This window comes from Gopherus evgoodei, chromosome 5 (assembly GCF_007399415.2).
Source record: "Gopherus evgoodei ecotype Sinaloan lineage chromosome 5, rGopEvg1_v1.p, whole genome shotgun sequence".
In the NCBI taxonomy this organism is placed as follows: domain Eukaryota; kingdom Metazoa; phylum Chordata; order Testudines; family Testudinidae; genus Gopherus; species Gopherus evgoodei.
Genome location: NC_044326.1, coordinates 15,230,512 through 15,253,799, shown reverse-complemented (window position 1 = coordinate 15,253,799; position 23,288 = coordinate 15,230,512). Strand labels below are relative to the sequence as shown.

The 23,288-nt window shown below is 46.2% G+C and overlaps 1 protein-coding gene across 1 annotated transcript in view; it reads right to left on the bottom strand.

The window, feature by feature from the left end:
* Window positions 1-3,829: 3,829 nt before the first annotated feature.
* FGFRL1 (fibroblast growth factor receptor like 1) overlaps window positions 3,830-23,288 on the bottom strand; it is a 247,403-nt gene continuing 227,944 nt past the window's right edge. Inside the window, exons 4-7 of the mRNA XM_030564103.1 lie at window positions 23,206-23,286; window positions 16,314-16,598; window positions 10,265-10,618; window positions 3,830-5,878 (exon numbers count right to left, since the gene is read on the bottom strand). Of these exons, the coding sequence (XP_030419963.1) occupies window positions 5,469-5,878; window positions 10,265-10,618; window positions 16,314-16,598; window positions 23,206-23,286 (1,130 nt within the window). The 3' untranslated portion in view covers window positions 3,830-5,468. The remainder of the gene's footprint in view (window positions 5,879-10,264; window positions 10,619-16,313; window positions 16,599-23,205; window positions 23,287-23,288) is intronic.

The following is a 23,288-nucleotide window of genomic DNA, read 5'->3' as shown; positions in this document are numbered from 1 at the left end:
CCCTCTCAGTGTTTTTTTCTAATATTCCAAACCTATGAACATCAAACAATCAAAATAATAAACCTATCAGAGACACTTTCCTTTCTCTCTTCCAAGTGTGCAATTTCTCCACACAATTACTTGGGCCAAGGTCTGGGCCTAACCAGTTCTGGGCCAGTGACAACTTTTCTATACCTAAAAATCTCACAATTTTAAAGTTCGATATTGCATGAGCCAGCTTCTCAGTGGGACCCAGCATTTACTCTTAGCCCTTGCAGGACTCGAGGTATCAAACTTCAGCATCAGGGGGTTAAATCCTGGCTCAGCTGAAGTCAGTCGGCGATTTGCCACTGACTTCAACAGGCCCAGGATTTCACCTGTTATTTTTCTGTATATGAAAGCTAATTAGCCCCCTTTTCAGAGGTTGAAGCAGTTCTTGTGTAACCCTGCACAGTTGGACTCATGGTACCTGGCTTTACAGGTGAATGGGTTAAAAAAAAAAATTTCCTATACATGTTTTAAAAACTCTGACACATTTGTAATACAATGTTTGTGTTAAATATGTTGCATATATAGAATACTGCATACTGTGGTGTGGTGTAAAGATTTTATTAGCACTTGTTTTGTGATAAAACTTTTATACCACATCACACGATCATATAGTCCCTGTATACGAGCGCATATGTACATACAAATGCATATAAATAAATGGTATATTTCTGTATGCCTATTAAGTTTATAAAACTTCATTTTATGCTAACACCCACATGTTAGTTACAAATACATGCTTTTACTCCTTCATCTCTTTCATTAAACACACACACAGGCCATTGCTTCTCCTTCCAATATCTTTAATTAGCTTATTTTCCCACTGCTTGAAAATGACATCACACTTTTTATTTGTAAATGTCTGATAAAGCTTTCACCTTAAAAGGGCTGACTGTACAAAGATTGTCAATACAAAGTTTAAAGACACCACACACAAAAAATGACATTTAAGGCCATGTTCAGTGTGCCACACAAACAAAATAACAAGGATGTTCAATATTAAGCCTGGTTTTTCTCTTTGATCCTCCAGTTTTGTGCCTTTAAAAGTGAGGCCCACTTTCTATGCCATAGATTGATGTGTTTGTATATATATCAAGCTTCTGAATTCAAAGTAGGGTCAATGGTAGGTAGCTTTAGCAAGTCCACCATTCTTTTAAAATGTTCTCTATTTATTTAAAAGAGGTCAGGCCACATTCTGTCTCACTGGGAAAAAAATGGATGCACATCTGGGTGACTAAGAGCAAACTCTCACTGAACTTATTTAGACATAGGAATGCTTTGTGTTTCCTTTAAGGCACAATTCAGCCCTGCATATGAATGGCCCATGTTAGGGTGAAACAGAGTGAGCCCCAACAAGAGCCCAAGGAGGCACAAGACTGTCTAAAGGGTGAAGTTCACCCATGTGTACAGAGCCAACCCAAGCCAAGGCAATGCTTAAGTCCCATTCAAGCCCTATTTTCATAGTTTATCCTGGGCTTAAGAGCTTTCGAGCTGGCCTTCTGCATGGGGTGACTTTCACCTACCTCTTTGGAAGAGAGGGATATGGGCGTTGGTGGTGACATGTATTTCACTTCCCAAGCTGAAGTGGGGATGGCCTAGGGCCATAGCGATGTCCTCCTCACCCTATCTGAGGGAGCTTACACTGCTAGCGGCACTAGTCTCACACAGACCTTATCCCTAGATAAGCACAATGTTGGTCAACATTTTCAAAAGTGACCAGTGGTTCGTGGTGCCTCAATTTTTGATTATCCAACCTGATGGCCTTTAAAGGAGGCTGATGTTCAGAGGGTAGGAGCTCAGCACTTTGTGAAAAACAGGACCCTTAAGATGTCTCAAGTTGGGCATGCAAAATCTCTAGTGACTTCTCAAAATCTTGGCCGGGAACCACAATTGTTCTTGGCTTCTGCACAACCAATATGTTGATGGCGGTGGTGAACTACCTGCGACCGCCTTAATTTTTTTCCTGTTACCACCCTCCTCACAACTACACACATGACTAGCATTTTAAAGACCGGAGCTTTGAAGGGCACTTGGTGAAGGTCTACTTCCAAGATGGAAAAGGTAATCCCTCCATTTGGACCAGCTGGCAACATTTTAAAGTTTTTCATTCCATTAAAGAAGATTATGAAGCTCCAGGATGAAAGGGGGTAGAGAGAGTCAATGGAGAATAAGAACGCGATTTGGGATGGAACACAATGACGTATGATAAATAGATTACTTTTAACTAAAAAATGACAATGTATCAGTACCTGTCAGAGATACTGCTGCCATCTTGGCAATGTCATGTGGCAGTCTCTCACGGTTCACTCAAAGTGAGGCCACACAGGAGTGCTGAGTCCACCATACTTTTAAAGCAATAGCAGTAAAGCTATTGCAGCATGTCTGGCATGTGACACTCTGTGGTCCCTGCCTACAGCACCCAGCCCAGAAAGCACTGGAAGAACTATCCCCCTTGTCTCTAAATTTGGATTTGTGTCGTGCCCTTAACATTGCTTTAATGTGCATTAGCTTTGTGCAGATTATGGTAACAAAAATACCAAACTTCTCATAGACTTATATGAGAGATAGACTTATATGAGAGATAGACTCAATAGATGGTGACATTTCTGCCACAGCCCTTACAGCCTCTCATGGAAATACACCTCTAACCCGTTATAACGCCACCTGATATAACAGGAATTCAGATATAACGCGGTAAAGCAGCGCTCCGGGATGTGGGGCTGTGCGCTCCAGCGGATCAAAGCAAGTTCTATATAATACGGTTTCATCCATAACGCGGTAAGATTTTTTGGCTCCCAAGAACAGCGTTATACCGAGGTAGAGGTGTACCAATTTCCTGACTTCTTATAACATCGTTGATGTACATAGAAACTGTGCATAGACTTTTCTATGTGTGGATGGCTCACCCAGTAAACTGCAGCCATTAGCAAATCTTGGGTTAGATCAGTACTTACAACACCCCAGTTATGCACATGGATGCTCATTCACGATGGTCACTGAAACCGATGCACCAGCATCCAAGATCTGAATTTAGTGACTAACTTTATGGCCTTATGGAATCAAAGCCGGCTTGGGGTCTCCTCCAACGGAGTAAAGGTTTGACTTGATAGCCATCTATAGTCTCTACACAATAAGTGGTATAATAAGCTGTACTTGTTCCACTCCCATTACAACCACTAGGAATGCAACACAGGGAACAAATGTACAATACACCCCTTGCTGTGTTATTCCAGAGCCTGTGGGTGAAATTCACACCAGTGCAGAAAGCCCTACCCACCACTTACAGGCTGCAGCCAGTCAGGCGCTGAGCTCTCTGGCCCTGACCAGCAAAGCATTTAAAACGGTGCTGATTTTTAAGTATCTGAGTATTCCCATTAACCTTGATGGGTCTGATCTGATTGATACTGAACCCAATGGAAAATAACCACAGCGCACCAGGCCCTATGTTTGCAAAGTTACGTGCTTTGGTGGATCAAGGCCAGAGTACTTGGCCTCATGCAGGATTGAGCCATAAGTCCTTAACAGGGGGCTTAAGTGGTACAGAGGGCCTTGTGCAGGCTCCTCTTGCTGTGGCGAATTTCATCTCTACTGAATGTTTTATGCTCAGAAGCTGCTTTTAGAGATCAAATAATTTGTCCAGACTTGTAATTTTTTTCTCCCCAAAACACTCAGAGGCAGAGTTCCACTGGATGGGCTCAAGTCTAGGAACATTTCACTTTTAAAAGGAATTATTGATTATATCACAGGTCTCCAGTTCACTTCTTATAATGTTAACCAAAAAAAAAATCAAACCAATTTTTTTAATAAATAGTGTAACAAGTTTTCTTGTGGTCTGAGCTCTTTGTTAATGAGGCCAGGATAACATGGGGTGCAGAGGCCACAGCAAAACTTTCCGAACAGGTTATAAACAGCACAAAATAGCAGTTTCTATTGGAAATTATGGCACCTGTAGTGCCAGAGATGCTGCCAGAACAATTACACATGGCTATTGTAAAAACGCATACAAACATATGACTTTCAATTTGGTTAAATAAAGTACTGTTATAGGTTACATTGCTTATATTTGGAGCATGGCACCTCTGAGAACCTGGGGAAAAAAAACCCCAATTCATCTTTATTTCCTTTGATCAAAAAAATGTATAGAAATGCCTGTTTTGAGGAAAATATCTTTTTTTTCTTGTTTAACAAAATAAATTAAATATACATGACTTCTGTTTAAACTCTATATAGAATACAAAGGTTTTATATTTGTGATTGAATTCATTTCTAGTCCATATAGGTATTAATACGGTCTCTCTTTCTTTTTCTTTTTCTTTCTTTCTTTCTTTCTTTGTTGTTTTAAATGAAACTGAAATGAGATTGTTTGAATCAACTGTAAAACATTATCTGGAAAGAAAAACCACACACAACCCTAGGTGCATATTGAGCAAATTCATTCTTCCATAAACAATAATTTTCACTCTCTCTCTCTCTTTTTATTTTTACTTGTTCATTTATTTTTCATTGACACAGTTAATCCAGTAGCTTGTCACTATAAGCCATGAAGATCTGATTGAAAATCACAGCTAGCGGCATCAAAAAAGGGCAGCACGTTTTCTTTTCTTGACCTTCAGCAATTCAGATATTAATTATTATTTCTTAAATATAAATATAAAGTTGCATTGTACAATGTCCTTCCTTCCTTCTTCCTGGCAGTAGCACTGAGTCATAGCATTGGGGTGAGTTGAACATTTTTAACGATTTCAAGCAGTGCCCCCTTGGGAAAACACAATACCCTTGATTTGCAGAAATGGAACCAGCCAGCTAAGTTATCACTGACTGTCAGGCAAAATTACTGCTGGCGAGATGCATGTGAGTTTCACATTGAAAATAGAAATGTGTTTTCCAGAAACTCTTCTGCTTATTTTTTCATTTGAAATTGGGCAAGTGAATGTTTCAGTTGATTACAGTCTCATGGTGCTTTGGCACTACATCTCAGCTACTTCCAAGCTTCAGCCACTCTGAGATAAAGGGCTCTTCTGTACATTCCCAAGGGTAAGACGTCTGATGGGCCCTGCACCAAAACAGGTGGCATGTGCTAGAGGCAGGAACTGCAATATCATCGCGTTCTCCTCTTCTTCTTCCTCTGCTTGGCAATGCAACAGGGTCGGTGGTGTTTCATGTCACAGCTTCCTGCCTTATCTGTTTCCATCTTGATTTAGATATACAAGAAGTTTCCATTGTTTTAGATGGCCGCCTTTGAGCTGAGATTGGGAATTCCTTCATTATTCCTCATCTACATCCTAATGGTAATAATAACAAAAAAAAAATCTCTTTCTCTCTCTCTCGCTCCCTCCTCTGTTCACTTTACCTTTTGCTGGCAGTGTTAGCTGACTCGAAGCAGTCTGTTCTGAGGTACCGTGAGAAAAAAGCACCTATAAGCTACGGTCTCTGGCTGCCCTTTAACATTGATAATGAATGTGCTGATGCTGGTGAACTTTGCCTTCCACATGTGAGTGCGTGTGAGTGTGGATGTCTGTGTAAATCTTTGGATACATTTTCGATGCCATGGCTGGGGGCAACGCAGGCCCTTGAGATAGCAAATGCTGCTGGTGGGCTACATATTCCTCATAGTTTATGGAGGAGACGCAGTCTTTTTCAGGACCCTGAGAGACACAGATCCTGTCTCTGGCCTGCGGTCTGTGCACGGGCGCTGCAGCTGGGGGAGAGCAGGGCTTCTTTTTGGCCTGGCAGAGCCACAGGAGGATCGTCCCGAAGATGAAGACCGCTCCAGCGGGGATCCCGATGATCACTGGCCACGGCAGGCTGGTAGCGGAGGATGGGGCCACAGGGGCGCTTGGTGGCTTGGGATCTGGACATCAGGTTTGCATGAGAGAGAGAGAGAGAAAGTGTGTTACAAGAGGGAAAGGGAGAAATCGAAAGAGTTAATTAAAACCAGGAGAGGAGGATTCAAAACAGATGTCAAGCTAAGGCTGGCTTTTGTATAGTCTGTCTGACAACCCTAGCCATGCCAAATGCAAGGGGGACACACTGTCAACATCATAATGTTTTGCTGCTGTTTCTCCTCTGAAAAGCACTGAAAGGACAAACAAATCAATTTCTTTTGTTTAAGATGGGGGGAGCTAAAAGTTTTTCCTCCCGGTAATTCATTATGCTTTAGTTCCCCAGTTCTAGTGTCCTTTTCGGAGCCAGTCCAATAGATGGTCTCTCAGCCCTAGCGCTCAGAGATGGAGCTGGCTTCCCTACCCGGACCGGAGGATGAAACACAGGCCATGTCAGCTGCCCAGCCAGGGCTGGCTTTAGGCTAATTCTCCCGATTCCCAGGAATCGGGCCCCGCGCCTAAGATGGCCCCACACCTTAGACACTTTTTTTTTTTAAACTTACCCCGGGTCCCTGGCTGCGATCTGCTCAGGGGTCTTCCGTGGTCCCGCTCCCTTGAGCGAAGCGCAGGCGGGAGTGTGGCAAGCCCTGCAGCCCCAGCCGGAGTCCCGGCCGGAGCGCTGCAAGCCCCCAGGCCCCGCTCTCCTGGCTGGAGTCCCGGCTGGAGTGCGGCAAGTCCCGCTCTCCCGGCTGGAGCCCCCGCTGGAGCATGGCAAGCCCCGCGGCCCCGCTCTCCCGGATGGAGCTCCGGCTGGAGCGCGGCAAGCCCCGCTCTCCCGGCTGGAGCCCCAGTTGGAGCACGGCAAGCCCTGCGGCCCCGCTCTCCTGGCTGGAGCCCCGGCCGGAGCGCGACAAGCCCCGCTCTCCTGGCTGGAGCTCCGGCCGGAGCGCTGCAAGCCCCGAGGCCCTGCTCTCCTGGCTGGAGCCCCGGCTGGAGCGTGGCAAGCCCCATGGCCCTGCTCTCCCGGTTGGAGCTCCTGGCCTTTAAATAGCCTCCAGAGCCCTGGGGTAGTGAGGGGCTCCGGGAGCTATTTAAAGGGTCAGGGCTCCAGCTGCCTGCCTCTGCCACCCCGGTCCTTTAAATAGCCGCCAGAGCCCGGCCACCACCATGCATTCCCCAGGGCTCCGGCGGCTATTTAAAAGGTCCAGGGCAGGGTAGAAGCTGGGGAGCCCTAGGCCCTTTAAATATTCCCAAAGCCCTGGGATAGCAGGGAACTTGGGGGCTATTTAAAGGGCTGGGGCTCCAGCTGCCTCTGCTGCACCCCTGCCCTGCCCACACCAGCCCCGTTCCCCCTGCCTGCAGCCAGCTCTGCACCCCATGCCCACAGCCAGTCCCTGTCAAACCCCCTGCTGTGTCTCCAGTCAACCCCTGCCACACACCCCTGTGGCCCTGCCCAAAGCCAGCCAGCCCCACACACACTGCTGCCTGCACCAGCCCTTCACACCCTGCCCTGTCTCCAGCCAACCCCTGCTGCACCCCCCTGCCTGAAGCCAGGCAGTCTCACACTCCTCTGTCTCCAGCCCTGCCAACCCCTGCTGCATCCCCCCGCGGCCCTGCCCGAAGCCAGCCCGCCCCACACACCCCCTATCTCCAACCAGCCCCACACCCCTTGCCCTGCCTGCAGCCAGACCCTACCTCCAGTCAGCCCCTGCCCTGCCTCCAGCCAGCCCCATGTCCACTTGTGCCCTGCAGTTCCCAGGGCAGTAAACCTGCACACCTGCTTCAATGAGGGGGGCAGGGAGCAGCTGGAACCCACACATGTGAAACGGCAGTCATTAATAACCAATCAACAGCATATATGATGCAATGTATATAATATATAATTTTATTATTTATGTAGTTATGGAAAGTAAATAATACATGAAAGTAATGAAAGGCTTTTTTTTCCACTTTTTTTTTTTAAGTCATCCCTGCCAGGGCCCCACCGAAAATGTTCGAATTGGGCCCTGCACTTCCTAAAGCCGGCCCTGTGCCCAGCAATTGGACCTGCATGATCTGGTTACGGAGAGCAGAGGCCTGTCCCATATTTGCCTCTGCCAGACACGTCTCCGTTCATTAAGTCTTAAATATCCCTCTCTAGTAGCAATCCATCTTCCTGTAGCTAATACACACTCAGCAATGCTCAGGCGAGGGACCAGGCAGGCATGGTGCCTTGCAGAGTGGTCTCTTTTGTGGGCAGGTTTGGGACAGGAAGAGGCAGGTTAACTAGCATCCCTCCTGCAGCACCCCTTGGTGCTCTGCTGGGACAAGAGAGGACTAGGACTTCGTGTGGGATTCCCAGGCACTGCAGAACTGAATGTGTGCACTTGTTCAGGATAAGCCAGGGTTGGGAGTCTCAGCTTCGGGTAAGTAAGAAGAATCTCGTATCAACCCTCCGCCATGTCTGCGGTTACTATTTGTTTAGACACTGACCCACGACTGATGGCTCAGACCCTGATTCACTGCTCCTGTACAGTGCCCCCTGAGCAGGATTGAGCCCTTAGGGACAGAGGCTTACATTTCTGTTCTCACCAGAGCAGCCCACTGAGCGCAGTGCTTTATATTCAATTTTACAGCACTGTCGCCACTGAGAATTTAATTGCAGATAGTCAAGAAATGCAGTTGATTATCCCTCTTACAAACCTCTAGCATCCTGCATCCATGGACATGTTGTTCCATTTAAGCCCTAGTGAGACAGGCCAAAATGGCACTATTCAGAATCAGAACCACACTCCCAAATTTCACGGTTTAGGTTCCGGCCCACTTTGCATAATAGTAGACTTTGTATAATATGCATCCAGGACTCAATTAATGGTGCTGCGGGAAACAACTTTGAATTACCTAATTTAGGCACATGCCAGTGTCCATTCCTAGTTACAAAAGCACCTAAGGATGTGCTGAACCGTAAACCTGTGCTTAATCCCATTGTCTTCAATAGGATTTACACATGTGTAAGTGCTGTGCTGAATAGGGATCCATGTAAGCACATGCTGAAAGCTGAGTCGCTTTGCTGAATCAGGGCTTTCAGAGCCAGATTTTTAAAGGTATCTAGGCACCTAAAGAGGCAGATAGATCCTTAGTGGGGTTTTCAAAAAGCACCCAGGTGCCTAACTCCCACAGGGACCTAGGTGCCGAGGGGCTTTTGAAAATTCTGCTAAGCGGTTATCTGCAGGTGTAGCTACCTACATAACTTTAAACATTTGGCCCTAAGGTACCAGAGCTCAGATAATGTGACGAGAGGGTGCCATATAAAAATCTGAGATGACACATACGAGATAGTTTGTAAATTTGCAATCAGAATCTTGTACTCTCCTGTACAATATTTTCAGATGTGTTTAACTTTCTTTCCAAGCCATACTTCTTTAACGAAGTCAATGACTTTTTTTTTTCCCATTGAGGCCTAAATCTAGTGTTAGTTTGAAATAATACACGTAGAGCTTCTTTTGTTTTAGTTATTTCAGTGCAAAAAAAATCCCACCAGAAAAACATCTTTTTTTTTTAAATGCTTAATGTATACAATAGGAGCACATTTACATTGCTTATTTTCCTCTCCTCTCTTCTCTGAGCTGCGGTGGCTCTGCAGGGCAGAGGGGAGGAAAAGCAAGGCCGATTTCTTTTTGTCACTAAAGCCAGCAGAGTCTGGATTATAAAATCAGGTTTTGGAGCAGAACTGCACTTTAAAGAGGGCAGAAAGGACAACGAAGAAGTTAGACAGGAAGCCCTACAATGCTTCTGTACTGCAGGTCTCAGCCGCAGAGCACAGGGCAGGAGCAAACGGGCAAGCAGTTCTGAGATTGGCACAACAGCTCCTAGGGGATCATCAAATAAGAAATTGACAAGCCTAATATATTCTCTTTTGCACCCATTCTTCTCCTGTGGCTGTGATCATTACGCTGTTTTCATTCTTCTCTGTTTATTGGCTTGTTTCATTGTTTCCTTTTACCAACAAACCAATTTAAAAAACGGGGAAGGGAGGGGCATTCAGCTCCTTTGAGCGCCTGGGCTCACTTTACAGGATGTTGCACAGACGGCATCACAATATGACTTCCCCGCCCTGTTCCAGCACAAAAGCAGATCAAGCATTTTCAACCCGGTTATTTACCCTTGCTGGAGCCGTTATTTATGCACAAGGAGGCTCAGGGTGGAGATCGACTCAGACACACCACAGGCAGTAGAAAAATCAGCATCATCTGGCCACTCACCAAAGCTCGCCAGATCCCAAGCTGTGTAGACCAGTGAAGCTCCACTAAGGTCAATGGAGCAAAGCTGATTTATACCAGCAGATGATCTAGATCAGCGATTGCAATGATGCCGCAATGCAGAACACGCTGGCCCAGGACGCTTTAGAAGGAAAGTTCCAGCCACCCCACACTCACCTGGCAACACCGTGAGGAAAGCACTGCGGAAGCTGTATCCCATTGTGTTTGCCCCTAGGCAGATGTACATCCCAGCATCCTCCTCTTTGGCTCGTGTTATCATCAGTTTGTTTAAGTAGGAGCCATCAGGACGGGACCAGACCTCCCCAGTGGGGAGCACGACAAACTTCTGCCCCCCAACATCAATGGTGGAGTTGTACTTGTTCTCTGTGCCATACTCCACCCTTTTCAGCCACTGGATGACGGGCTTGACGTCGCTGCGGACCTTGCACTGGAATGACGTGGTCCCACCATAGTCCACAGTAGTGTTCACAGGGTGCGTTCCCGTGAGAATGGGTTTGGACCGAGTCCTCTCTGCAAACAAATACAACATGTGATGAAAAATAAATTGTATTCCTCAATCTGATTTGTGATTGTTCAAATACAGATGCTCCAGACCTCTCTGTCTGTGCTAAGGAATCAGGCCCTAGAAATCTCATCTAAGAGGTATTTTCCATCTCTACTCTGATCCTATTATCCCAGCTACCTACTGAGCTAGGGGCATCAGTATTCAGCCACCCAAGCCCCATGAATGTTACAGGGAGTCACACAGTTCAAACCCAGAACTAATGAGCTTCCCTCCTGCTTTAAAGAGGACTCTAAACTGTCTCTCGACAGTAACACAAGCCCAGTTTATAAAGCTGCATCTCCCGGGTTGCATGCATAGGACTAGACATTGCAGGTGTTCAATAATGGACGGAGTGAGGAAAAGGGAAGACACCAAGCAGCCTTCCCCCCCACTTCGTATTGTGCATTCAAGGTTCTGGCCCATTTGAAGTCCCTGTGCTCACTTGAGTGCAAGAACTGTCTCCTGCTACTACCCCTCAGGGCGCCGGTTATCCCAAAAAGCAGGGGCAAGGAGGAGGACAGGCCACGGCCCTATGGCTGAGGCTGGCCAGTGTAGCTGAATGGCCACAGAGGTGAAGACAGGTTGCATGCTCGGAAGGGGTGCTGCAGCAGCTACTGTCCTGAGTGCATCCTGAGCCCGGCTTGCACCTCCTTCAAAATCCCACTTCAAAACAAGGCCAAAACAAGCCAATCCCTAAGAACCCAACACTCTATGTGACTAGATCCCCCTGGCGTGCAGTCTGGGACTGTGGTGGGCCCGCTGTGCACCCCTGATTCTCTCCCCCCCCCCTTGCCCCTGCTTGCTGGGAACTGTTCAAAAAAATAGAAGCAACAAGCTACAAGCCAAGCAATCAATAAACTACAAGCCAAAATCTAGCCAACAAACAATTCACAAGCCAATTAAGCCAAAAAACAAGCCCAACTCCTCCATTTTTTTCATGGGTTTGGCATGTCTGCTGCAGGGGCACAGTGCAGTTCTGCACCGCTCTGGCACAGGCCTGTGCTTCATGGTGCACTTTGACCCTCAGGGGTATAACACACACAGCGTTATTCTCTGAATCTGGAACAGGGCAAGTAAGTGTCCTGAGCCAGGATGAAAAAAGGCAAACGACAGGGACACTTTCCTGCCACTATTCCAGAAAGAAATTCAGGGAACCCTGCAGGATAGTGTAGCAAGGGTGGCAACCTAAACTGTTATGGCAAAAGTGCCCCTGGCATTAATCATGATGCTGGCCCATCGCATCACCAGGCTAGCTCCCTGCTAGGGTGGCAGCTATGTGTAATGTTAGGATGTGTCCATGGGGCAGTCCTGCATGTCCCTGCTAGATCGGTGGGATATTGTGTGCATTTGTCACAGGAACCTACTGTGAGTCAACGGGAGAGTCACAGGTGCAGAATGTTGATAGCCCACTGTGGGTATGACAAGAAGGAACATTCCCTCTCCTTGCACAGGGCAATCCCTGTCTCTCCAAAAGCCACCTAGACTTACCAAAGAAGATGGGACAAGGCCACTCCACTTTCCGCACTAGCCAGCTGATGGTGGGGAGTGCAGGCTGCATCCTGTTAATGGGTGCAGCAATTGCCACTCAGGGACATGCTTCCTGCAGTGCACTGGGAGGGGTGCTTCATCACTGGGGCTGACAAAATGCCTGTGGGAACCTGATGCTGATGGGGAGTCCTCCATCTTTTCTCCCAGTTTCCTGGCTCAGGGAGGCCTACACACCAAGTTTTAAGCCCACAGATGTTAGGGGTGGGAAAGACCTCCTAAGTCAAGTACTTCACTTCCACCTGCATTAACTCTTCCTTCATCTAGTCCGGGGTCGGCAACCTTTCAGATGTGCTGTGCCAAGTCTTCATTTATTCACTCTAATTTAAGATTTCATGTGCCAGGCATACATTTTAACATTTTTCTAAGGTCTCTTTCTATAAGTCTACAATATATAACAAAACTATTGTTGTATGTAAAGTAATTAAGGTTTTTAAAATGTTTAAGAAGCTTCATTTAAAATGAAATTAAAATGCAGAGCCCCCAGACAAGTGGCCAGGACCCAGGCAGCGTGAGTGCCACTGAAAATCAGCTTGTGTGCCGCCTTTGGCACGCATGCCATAAGTTGCCTACCTGCAGTCTAGTCTAATTGCAAATGTGCTAAGCATGGAGAAGGGCTTCCCGTACCATTTTCTGAGGAGAACTCCACAGCCGTCTTGCTTCCCTAGCCAGCAGGGAAGCCTTCTCTGCCCTCTGACCATCTCACCTCAGGAGCACTCCCAGATTCCCTTGCTGGCCGGGGAAACACGATACCATGATAGAGAATCAAACCTAGGGCTCTCAAAGAGCATTAAGACTAGCTCTCCAGACCAGCCTATTATTATTATTTATTATTACTAGAACTCAGCAGCCTCTGGCAGGGACCCCATTTTGTCAGGCACTGTAAAATATGCTGAATAGATTCCAATTTCACATCTGAAAGTCAGTATTTACCACCTGTTCCTGGAGAGCGGTATCTGAAGTACCACAGATTTCCCTCTTCTAGGTTCAAGGAAGCAGCAAAGAATCCTGTGGCACCTTATAGACTAACAGACGTTTTGGAGCATGAGCTTTCGTGGGTGAATACCCACTTCCTCAGATGCATGTAATGGAAATATCCAGGGGCAGGTATATATATGTGTGCTAGCAAGCAAGCTAGAGATAACGAGGTCAGTTCAATCAGGGAGGATGAGGCCCTGTTCTAGCAGTTGAGGTGTGAAAACCAAGAGAGGAGAAACTGGTTCTGTAATTGGCAAGCCATTCACCGTCTTTGTTCAGTCCTGAGCTGATGGTGTCAAATTTGCAGATGAACTGAAGCTCAGCAGTTTCTCTTTGAAGTCTGGTCCTGAAGTTTTTTTGCTGCAGGATGGCCACCTTAAGGTCTGCTATAGTGTGGCCAGGGAGGTTGAAGTGCTCTCCTACAGGTTTTTGTATATTGCCATTCCTAATGTCTGATTTGTGTCCATTTATCCTTTTCCGTAGAGACTGTCCAGCAATGCCCCTCTGCTATGTACATCGGCCAAACTGGACAGTCTCTACGGAAAAGGATAAATGGACACAAATCAGACATTAGGAATGGCAATATACAAAAACCTGTAGGAGAGCACTTCAACCTCCCTGGCCACACTATAGCAGACCTTAAGGTGGCCATCCTGCAGCAAAAAAACTTCAGGACCAGACTTCAAAGAGAAACTGCTGAGCTTCAGTTCATCTGCAAATTTGACACCATCAGCTCAGGACTGAACAAAGACGGTGAATGGCTTGCCAATTACAGAACCAGTTTCTCCTCTCTTGGTTTTCACACCTCAACTGCTAGAACAGGGCCTCATCCTCCCTGATTGAACTGACCTCGTTATCTCTAGCTTGCTTGCTAGCACACATATATATACCTGCCCCTGGATATTTCCATTACATGCATCTGAGGAAGTGGGTATTCACCCACGAAAGCTCATGCTCCAAAACGTCTGTTAGTCTATAAGGTGCCACAGGATTCTTTGCTGCTTTCACAGATCCAGACTAACACGGCTACCCTCTGATACTAGGTTCAAGGAGACACTGTGGTATTTCAGTTATTACCGTGTGGTAGCTGCTGGCAAATGCTGACTTTTTAATGGAAACCACTCTTGGGCTTGATGTGTAAAGAACCAGTTCCCAGTATCACTGGGCAGGCACTGAGGTCGGAGGAAGGAACAATGTTCCATACTTCGAAGAATCAGGATAGGATGTACAGGAGGCTATTGGCACCGTGACCCCAAAGACATGCTAAGGGAACGTGGGCCAGCGTGACAAAAATGTCACATATTCTCAAGAGATCATACATGGGGAACACACCAGCAGGGATCTAAGTTGGAAAGATCTAGACTCAGATAAGCAAGTGAGAGTGTAAAGTGGAGGCTTGAGGTGCGGGGAGAAGATTTAAGGGGGGAAATTTAATAAAACCTGAAATGCGCCATGGCATGTTATTAAAATAGGAGCCTGTGAAAAGGCTTTAATTCTCTTATCACTTCGGTTCTATTGCCCCTTTGGTCGCTGTTTTTGTTCCTAGCCAGAAAACGCTAATGAAAACAAAGGTTACATATGTCTGTAGGTTGATAAAAACCAAGATAAACGGGGACTACTCTCTGACACAGAAAAGGGTTTGTTCCTGGTGCCGTCTGGTTTTGATGAAGTGAAAATGCCACAACTGACATTAGGATGGGACTTGATTCATTTCCCTGTCTCTGCTCCTGGTTTTAGTGTAAACACATGTTTTTACTGTCTCCACACAGCTGCATTTTTATCGAGACCAGATGTCCAGCAGGTTTGTGCATTTGGAGCACAACAGAACTCCCCACATGTGCTTTTAATTCCTGCTATTCTAGAGGAAGGGAGTTATCAGGCAGCAGATTTCACACCAGGATAAACTTTATCATGCTAAAACACATGCACTAACACACAAACAACATGCTTTCCACGTGTCATGTGTTGCTTTATGGTCTTCCATGCCCTTGCTCCTGACTAATCAAAGATATTTGATCTTCCCTCTCACAGTCTTTCTCCTCCTTTTTCTTGAGCTTGCAGCATCAATCATTTCCATGGCAACATACTAGGCCTATCACAAACATAGCATAAACTTAGGAATCGAAGCCCTTCCTCACTTGGTTTGAGTAGCTTCTCCAATATAATTATCTTCAAATATAAGTAAGGAAATTAGAGCCATAGAATCCTCTATAGGGTTAAATACAGAGGACAGCAGTATAGTTCATCCCACTGCCACAGCAGGACAATCCCCTATGGCATGTGCCTTAAGGAGCAGATTTATAAAAGTATTTAGGTGCTAAAGATGCAATATAGATGCCTAATGGGATTTTCAAAGTGCCTAACTTCCAATGGGAGCCTGAATTCAGTGCCTCGGAGTTAGGCATCTAGGCGCTTTTGAAAACCGCAGTAGGCATCTATCTGAAACTGGCCCTAAATGCTTTGTCTAGTTAATTTTTAATGACTCTAGTGATGGGACTTTTATCACTTTCCTTGGGAGACTGCTCTATGACTCAACATAATGCTTTTCTCTGATATCTAGCGTAATTTTTCCAGTGATTAACTTCATCCCATTATCTCTGTAGTAGCCACCCTAAACTTTTTTTCTTCAGACACATTAAAGGCCTTATCCAACTCATGATGAAGTCAATAGAACAACTCCCAATGGCTCTTAGACCCTAAAAGTGGGACTCTCTGGTTCACAAAGTGCCTGTCTATAGTCCAAAATCACACTTTTTTTTGGCAGGCATATCACCTTGTAAGCACACACATCAGGGGTGATCACTGTCACTATTAGTTCTCTCTCTAGATAGTAGTTTTTCCCTGAGTACCTCCTTGCTACTCTGGGAGTTACTCTCACCAGACATACTAGCCTGCATTTATCAGGATGTATCACATTTTATTATTTCCTGCCCATGTTTCTGACCTCTCTGTTAGAGACTCTGAAGAATTGTTTCTCTGTCTGCGCTGAAGTTTGCAACACCTCCCCATTTAGTGTAATCTGGGAATTCAGTTTCTGGCATTGCACACAGCTTTTGGTACAATGTTCTATTTATTCAAGTCAGCCCGCTTGTAAAAGCCCTTCCCTAATAACACACTCAGCCCAGAGGCAGCACTTACGGATTACTTCAACTTTATATGTCGCATTGATTTCTCCAACTTTGTTAAACACTCGGCAAGTGTATTTCCCACTGTCCTCAGGCTTTAAGTTCTTCAAATTCAATGTCCACTTCTTCTTCTTGTTCTCCCCAATCTCCTGAGGTGTGAGGGGCTTATTGTCCTTCAGCCAGGTGATGTCAGGCCTAGGGTTCCCACTGGCAACACATTTCAGGCGAACTGAGCTTCCTACAGGCCGTGCAATCACCCTCCGTCGCATCTTGGCAGGTTGCGTGAATCTGGGCCGGGCTGCAAAGGACACAAAGTGGTGATTACACTAAGCAAGGTGCATGATGGACCACACAACCAGAGCACTACACTGCTGTCTATAGGGACTGCTGGCATTGTTTCTGAGACACCCTACTCCAAATGTGCAAGAAATGCCCATGCATCACTACTGCATACAGTGGTCCAGAGTGGTTCCTTCATAAAAATAAGTACTACATAGGTTCATAGATTTTAGGGTCAGAAGGGATCATTTCGATCACTGGTTTGAATTCATACATAAGACAGGCCATAGAATTTCACTCTATAATTATGGCAGTTGATTATAGCGATGTCACAAAATAATACCAGAGTCATCTGTATCTCAGGGCAGAATTTGGCCTCATATGTCCCTTAGCAGTATGGCCACCTTTCAGGACACATCTATAGAATTCTATGCTTCGCATTTCTTGGGTTCAGCCGTGATGAGAAGCAGAATCCAGAGTTCTATAAAGGTGATTGTTCTTCTGGTCTATTTCTGATCATCCAGAGAGGAGATAACCATCTTCCAAACTTGGTTTTAATGGGACTTGAGAGTGCTCAGTAACTCCCCAAATGTGGCCAAATGCCAGCAGAGAGTCAGAGAAATAGTACAAGGAACCTGCTCTCTCTGTAACTCGAAGCCAATTTTACAAGGTCTAGAGGTTCAGATTGTCCAGATGAGCATGCGGAATTCTGAGTGTTGATCTGAACTGAACTTTCTGAGATTCATCCAGCATTAATTTATGAAAAACTCATAGTAAAAAGCACTCTCATTCAAAAAAAACCCCTATGCATTACTGAGGTTAGGAAGAGCTACTCATCCAAATGAGACGTGAGCAGAAACATGGCGCAGGGCTGTTCCATTCCAATAGCATCTGGGAGACTTAGCAATGGGTAGTGGGTTCTGGTGCAACCATGTCTCCTCAGGGAAGCACAAGTTCTGAAGTGGAAGCTCACAATGGGCCAAATCCTGACCTCACAAAAGTCAACAGGAAGTGCAGGATTTACAAAAGCACCCAAGGGAATTAGGCGCTCAGTTCCTACTGACTTTCAATGACATAATTTCAAGTATTCATTAAATTCCACAACAGAATTTCAGAGGAAAAGGGAGTGGAGTAATATTATCCATGTGGCTTTAATAGCATTGCACTGTGTCCTTTCTGTAAAATAACTGGATGGCCTGATTTACCAATATGATTAGAAAAAAATCTATTGAAAAGCTCTTAAAAATTGCTACAGTGGAATACTGCAGTTTCAAGGCCAGAACCTTGTCTAAGAGTGGCCTGTAATGAACGAATCAGAAGAAGGTATAAATCTTCCACAGTTACTCTCATTATGCAATACTACATCGGGGGCATTTCTTAGCGCAATCTCCTGCCAAGCCTACTTCCACTTTCTCCTTTTCAGCCTACCTAACTCCGATGTGGCAATCCTCCAATCTATCCAAAACACTCCAGCCAAACTCACCTTCCTCTCACTACTGTGACCCTGCCAGTCCCATCTCAGATTCCAGTCAGTGGCTCCCTGTCAGACTCACTATTCCTCTACACAGCTCTGCCTCATTACATCTTGTGTCTTGCCTCCCCTAAATCTCTCACTCAAAGAGCAAAGCCCCTTTTGCACTTTCTCACTTGCTGTCTCCTGTGCTGGATGTATCCTCTGTGATGCTTTCCTCCTTCAAACACCCTTCTCTAACCCACCCACTTCCTTCCTCCATGTCTCCAATGACCCACCCTCCCCCATCAGCCTAACGAAATCTAAATTAATAGCTCTTCCTCCCACCCCCAAAGGGAGCTGACAAGCTGTGCGCCTTGCCTTAAGTGCAACCTTCTAACCTTCCTTCGTGAAACACCCCCTTCCCTTCCTTCCTGTCACCAGCTTGGCCACAGCCATCCCTCCTGGCACCCTGTCGTGATGTGTCTCACCTAGCGTGTAAGGGCCTTGAGGCAGGAGCTGCATCTTTAATTCTATCTGTAAAGAGCCATGCAAATATTGAATAGGTGGATATGACTGGCCTTCTCTATGACACACTGGGGCAGGTTGCACCGATTAGCCACTGGCCCGCATTGTTGGGGAGTGTGTCACAGCAGCAGAACAGCTGTGGGAATGCCAGGAAAGCTGTGCTGGAGGTGCTCTCCCTGAGTTTCCCAGTGCACAAGGAGAGTCTCACTACATTTCCTAAGGGAGCGCAGCAGGCTCCCTGACTGTGCATCCAGTCAGCTCTGTTCTCCAGTGCACAGGTGTGGTGCGGCCGTGGTCCATGAGGTGTCCGTGGGGGCACAAGCCTCAAGCAGTCCCTGTACTCATGAGAGCACAAGCACTGCAACTGCTCTTGGTACATGAAGGGAGAAACTCCCCCTGAACTCCCCACCTCCATGTACAATCTGGCTCATTATGAACGAGCTGCTCATTCTAGTGCTTTTTGTGGCTTCACAGCGGTGGCAAAAATTACAGCCCGAGCTCTGCTGGAGGCTGGTTTATGGCCACTGTGCCACTCCTGCTCCGTTCCCTCACCACTTGGGAGTGGGATAGGCTGGCGTGCAGCTCCCCGGGCGTGAGGATGTTGGCGCGCAGGCCTCACACACTTGAGGAAAAGAAGCCGGGCTCCTCACAGATCTGTGTGAGTGTCACAGACACTGGCCTCAGACACAGCCATGCTCTCTGGGAAGGAGGCTGCCCATAGCGCTTCTCTTCAAGGCCCTTTCTTGTGTGAGCAGCCGCCCTCCCCTCACAGCCCCCCTGGCTGTCATTTTGGATCTCCGCCATGTCATGTTATTTCAAACCCTGGTACAGAAATGCTTTACCCTCCACGCAGGGGCTTTCATGTGTAACCTAATGAACCAGAGCAACTCCAGCACTGAATGTACTATCAGTGACAGCTGGGGCAGTTAGTGTCACATGCTAGCCCATTCCATAGGTTTCTGTGTGTAAATTGCTGGGTATTCCCTTGATCATCTCCTGAAACCAAAGGCCTCCTATCTAGTAAAAACAATCACACTCTCAGAGAGATAATTAACCCACTCAGCACCACACACTGGGAGTGCTAGAAACCATGAGTCACTGTCCTGGAGACAAATGCCAGTAGGACCACAGGGTGCTTGCATTATGGAGGTGGAGTATCTGTCTATGAGACACAGAAGTGGTTAACATCCAGCAGTGAAATGGGTCTAAATGGTTATCTTTTAACAAGGCAATAATTTACTCCGTGCACGTGAACTGAAGCCCATGTAAGGGTAGATTTTTGCTGGATGGGATTTCTACACTAGCATTAGCACTTCACAGTGCAGGTCCAGAATAGGCAAATTCATTAATATTTTTTGTACTGACCGATGAGTCACATCACTGGCTTTAATCTTGGAACTTCATGTGTAACAGCCCATACCGGCCCTCTGCTTGCATCAAAATATGTCAACAGGGTTTGTTTCCCCACCTAGTCCCTGCACGGGGATAATATTGTAAAACAGGGTCGGCATTTTCCTCATTACAGTCAGGTCAACAACAGCTCAGTTTGCTTTCACTCCTCTCTCATCCCTCGAGAACTTTTGTTTGGAGTCCTGTGTTCAGCCCTCTGACAATCCCTCTCTGAAACATGGCAATCTACAGGTAAAATAATACTTTTTCAGCCCCCCTCCTTTTTTTTCTTTTAGATGTTTAAGTGATTACTGTGGCCTCAAAAGCTGCTCCATCCTGTGTGTGATACACTGAAACCAGATCCCATTTACACAGTCCTGAATGGCTTTCTTGACAAAAGCTTGAATTGGGCAAGTTCAGAGAGGCCAGTTGACAAAAGGAGAGAGAGAGACGCACACACAGAGAAGAAAGAGCGAGACAGAATGAGCGTGAGGGAGTGAGAGGCCAGGAGAGTGCATTTACTAAATGGCCATTCCAAAATCTGTATCATCTACTGAAGAATTGTTTGCTGAACTGCTAGAGGACCCTTTTGCAGTGTGAGGGAGACCCTGACACATGCCTATCTGGAATGCACCAGGTTGCAGCCCCTTTTCCGGCTCCTCCAGAACCTCTTCTTGAGGTTCTGGCTGCACTTTTCCCTAAGCTTTTCATATTCGTACATCCAATTTGTGGCCCCACAAACTTGCGAGACCACCTCATCAACCTCCTCCTGGCACTGGCCAAAGTGGCCATCTACAACACCAGGAGGAGGATGTTGCATGGGGAGGTGCTCTGCGACTGTGAGGCCTATTTCTGTTCCTCCCTTGTCTCATGTATCTGGACAGAGTTCCTCCGGGCGGCGTCCGCTGGCTCCCTAGACAGCTTTGAAGAGCAGCGGGTGCCATCTGGGGTTCTCTGCTTGGTGTCCCCTCCTGGATCCCTAGTTTTGAACCTATGATCCCTACTCCTGACCTTGTTATTCCTTAGTTGTCCCCCATCATCATCAGTTGAGTACCGGGTTCAGTAGCTCCTCCCCAAGGGTTGGGGGAGGGGCCTTTAGAGCCAGAGGACCCCATTACAGAGTGCCTCTATGTTATTTAGACTTTGCATGACTGTTCTCCCACACGCCTTTCAGAGTTTGCTTTGTAAACTCCAAGAGCCACACTTTGCTACAGTATAAATTATGCCACATGCAAGCGTGAGGGAAAAACAAACTGACTGAGTCAAAGCTACAGCGTGTGCAGGTCTCCTGCTCTAACGCTGTTTATTACGAAGATTTATTCGGTGTAATTAAAATTAAATAATTAATGGCAAAATGTCAAGCAAAAACTTGGTAGGAAGCAGTTTAACAGATTCCTTTCCTTGAGGAATACCTCACAGATGGATGGATAAATCTCAGAAGTGCCTGCAGCATCCCCTTAACAGATGAGAGCTAATGCAGTAGTTGCAGAAATGTCCAATTTATCGTGATTATCCACAATTACCTCTAGAGGGCACTTCTGCCACAGAGCTCAACTTCTGGCTCATGCCCCTTACGGGATTGAGGTCTGAAGACAGGCCTGCATTTGCTTTTTTTCATGGGATATGTGCAAAATCTGTCCTGTGAGATTTCTAGAAGTGTGGAATAGCTGAATCTTCCCTTCTTTCTTTAGAAAAATCTGCCATCTTCTCTCAAAATTACATCCCTCTTCATCAGCTTCCCAGGACAGAACAAACTCCTGGACCCCTGTCTGCAGTCCTGTGCAAAAGAGATGCTAGCACTGTCCACACAATAATGTAATTAACTTCCTAGTGTTTATGTGCATCACTGCCCTCTCCTGATAAGAATCAGAACTACAACACAATGGTATCTTATACACTCTACTGCCAACAGCTGGAGGGGATTATCCTGAGCTCAACGGTAGGAGACTGTCCTTTTGAAGCAGAATGAGCTCCCTCCTCACTGTTGCCGTGAGGTTACCAGCTGGCCATGTTGCACAACATGGTGGCTTCCCTGAAGTTGGTAGTCATGTATTTGTTACATTATTATATTTGGAATTTCCTATTTTGATGACAGCTCAGATCTGCCCTGTTTGGGCAAGGGTAAATTCTCAAACAGGGCTCTTTAGACTGGATGAAATCTCTCAGAAATAAGTTTAGGAACACGATGACAAATCACCAACCAAACTAAAAAGATATTTTAAAGGAATGAGCTGTAGCTGGGCCATAAAAGCAGAAATGAGATATGGCATCTGACACCTCTGGGTCATTAGTTCAAATTCCTGCCCATGCCAGGAGTGGCCAAAAGTTGTTCTGTTTCTCCACAAAAAGCGTGTGGAGAATGGCTTGAACCAAACCCTGGGTCAGGACACTAACAAACCCTGGAGCAGTTCAGAATCTTGTTTCGGAGCTGGTCTTAGCAGCTTCTGCTAAGCCTATGACAAGATGAACAAAACCCTTAGGTGAACCCTCCTCCCCCACAAACCAGCATAGCTATGCCGGAAAAATCACTGTGTAGACACAGCTTAGTATAGGCAAAAGAAGTCCTCTTGCCAGTACACCTTCCATCAGTCAGGGAGATGGTTCAACTGTATACTGGCTAAAGGATTTCTTTTTCCAATAAACTGCATTTCCACTTGAGGGCTTTGTACTCTAGCCTAACTTGGTGATTTTCAGAAGAACTCAGCATTGGCCTAACTTGGTGATTTTCAGAAGAACTCAGCATTGGCCTAACTTGGTGATTTTCAGAAGAACTCAGCATTGGCTTAACTTTGCTCCTGTTGAAGCCAGAGCTCCCATTTGACCTCAGTGGGAGAAGAGGTAAGCTCAGTGCTTTTGGAAATCCCATTATAAATTTCAATAGGTTTTTAATGGAGAATTTAAGCCCAGTCATGATAAGGCTTGGAAAGGAAAGGAAAGCCACTGCCCCTGGAAACAAGTACAAGAAAGCACGATGCTAGGATATAGCAGACACTCAAGTGTGGATCACCAGCTACATTTCCTGGGGCAGGAGGACACTTAATAAAGGCAGGGATCAGTTCAGATTGATGCATTCAACTGAGATTCTATTTGAACATCCACAGATACAAATCGATCTGATCACTGAATTCCTCTCAGGCTGCCTTTTCCATTCCTTCAGTGCAATGCGACATCGAGGTGGACTGTGATGGATATGAACACAGATGTGTGGGAAGACAACCCCCCCTACCCCCCGCCAAAAAAAAAACAATCTGTCCCTTACCCCACTGCTTCCCAGAATGATCTTCATATTCGCCATTGGAGCCTTCAGACACTGGGCTGTCCTTTCCTGAGCTGGCATCATCT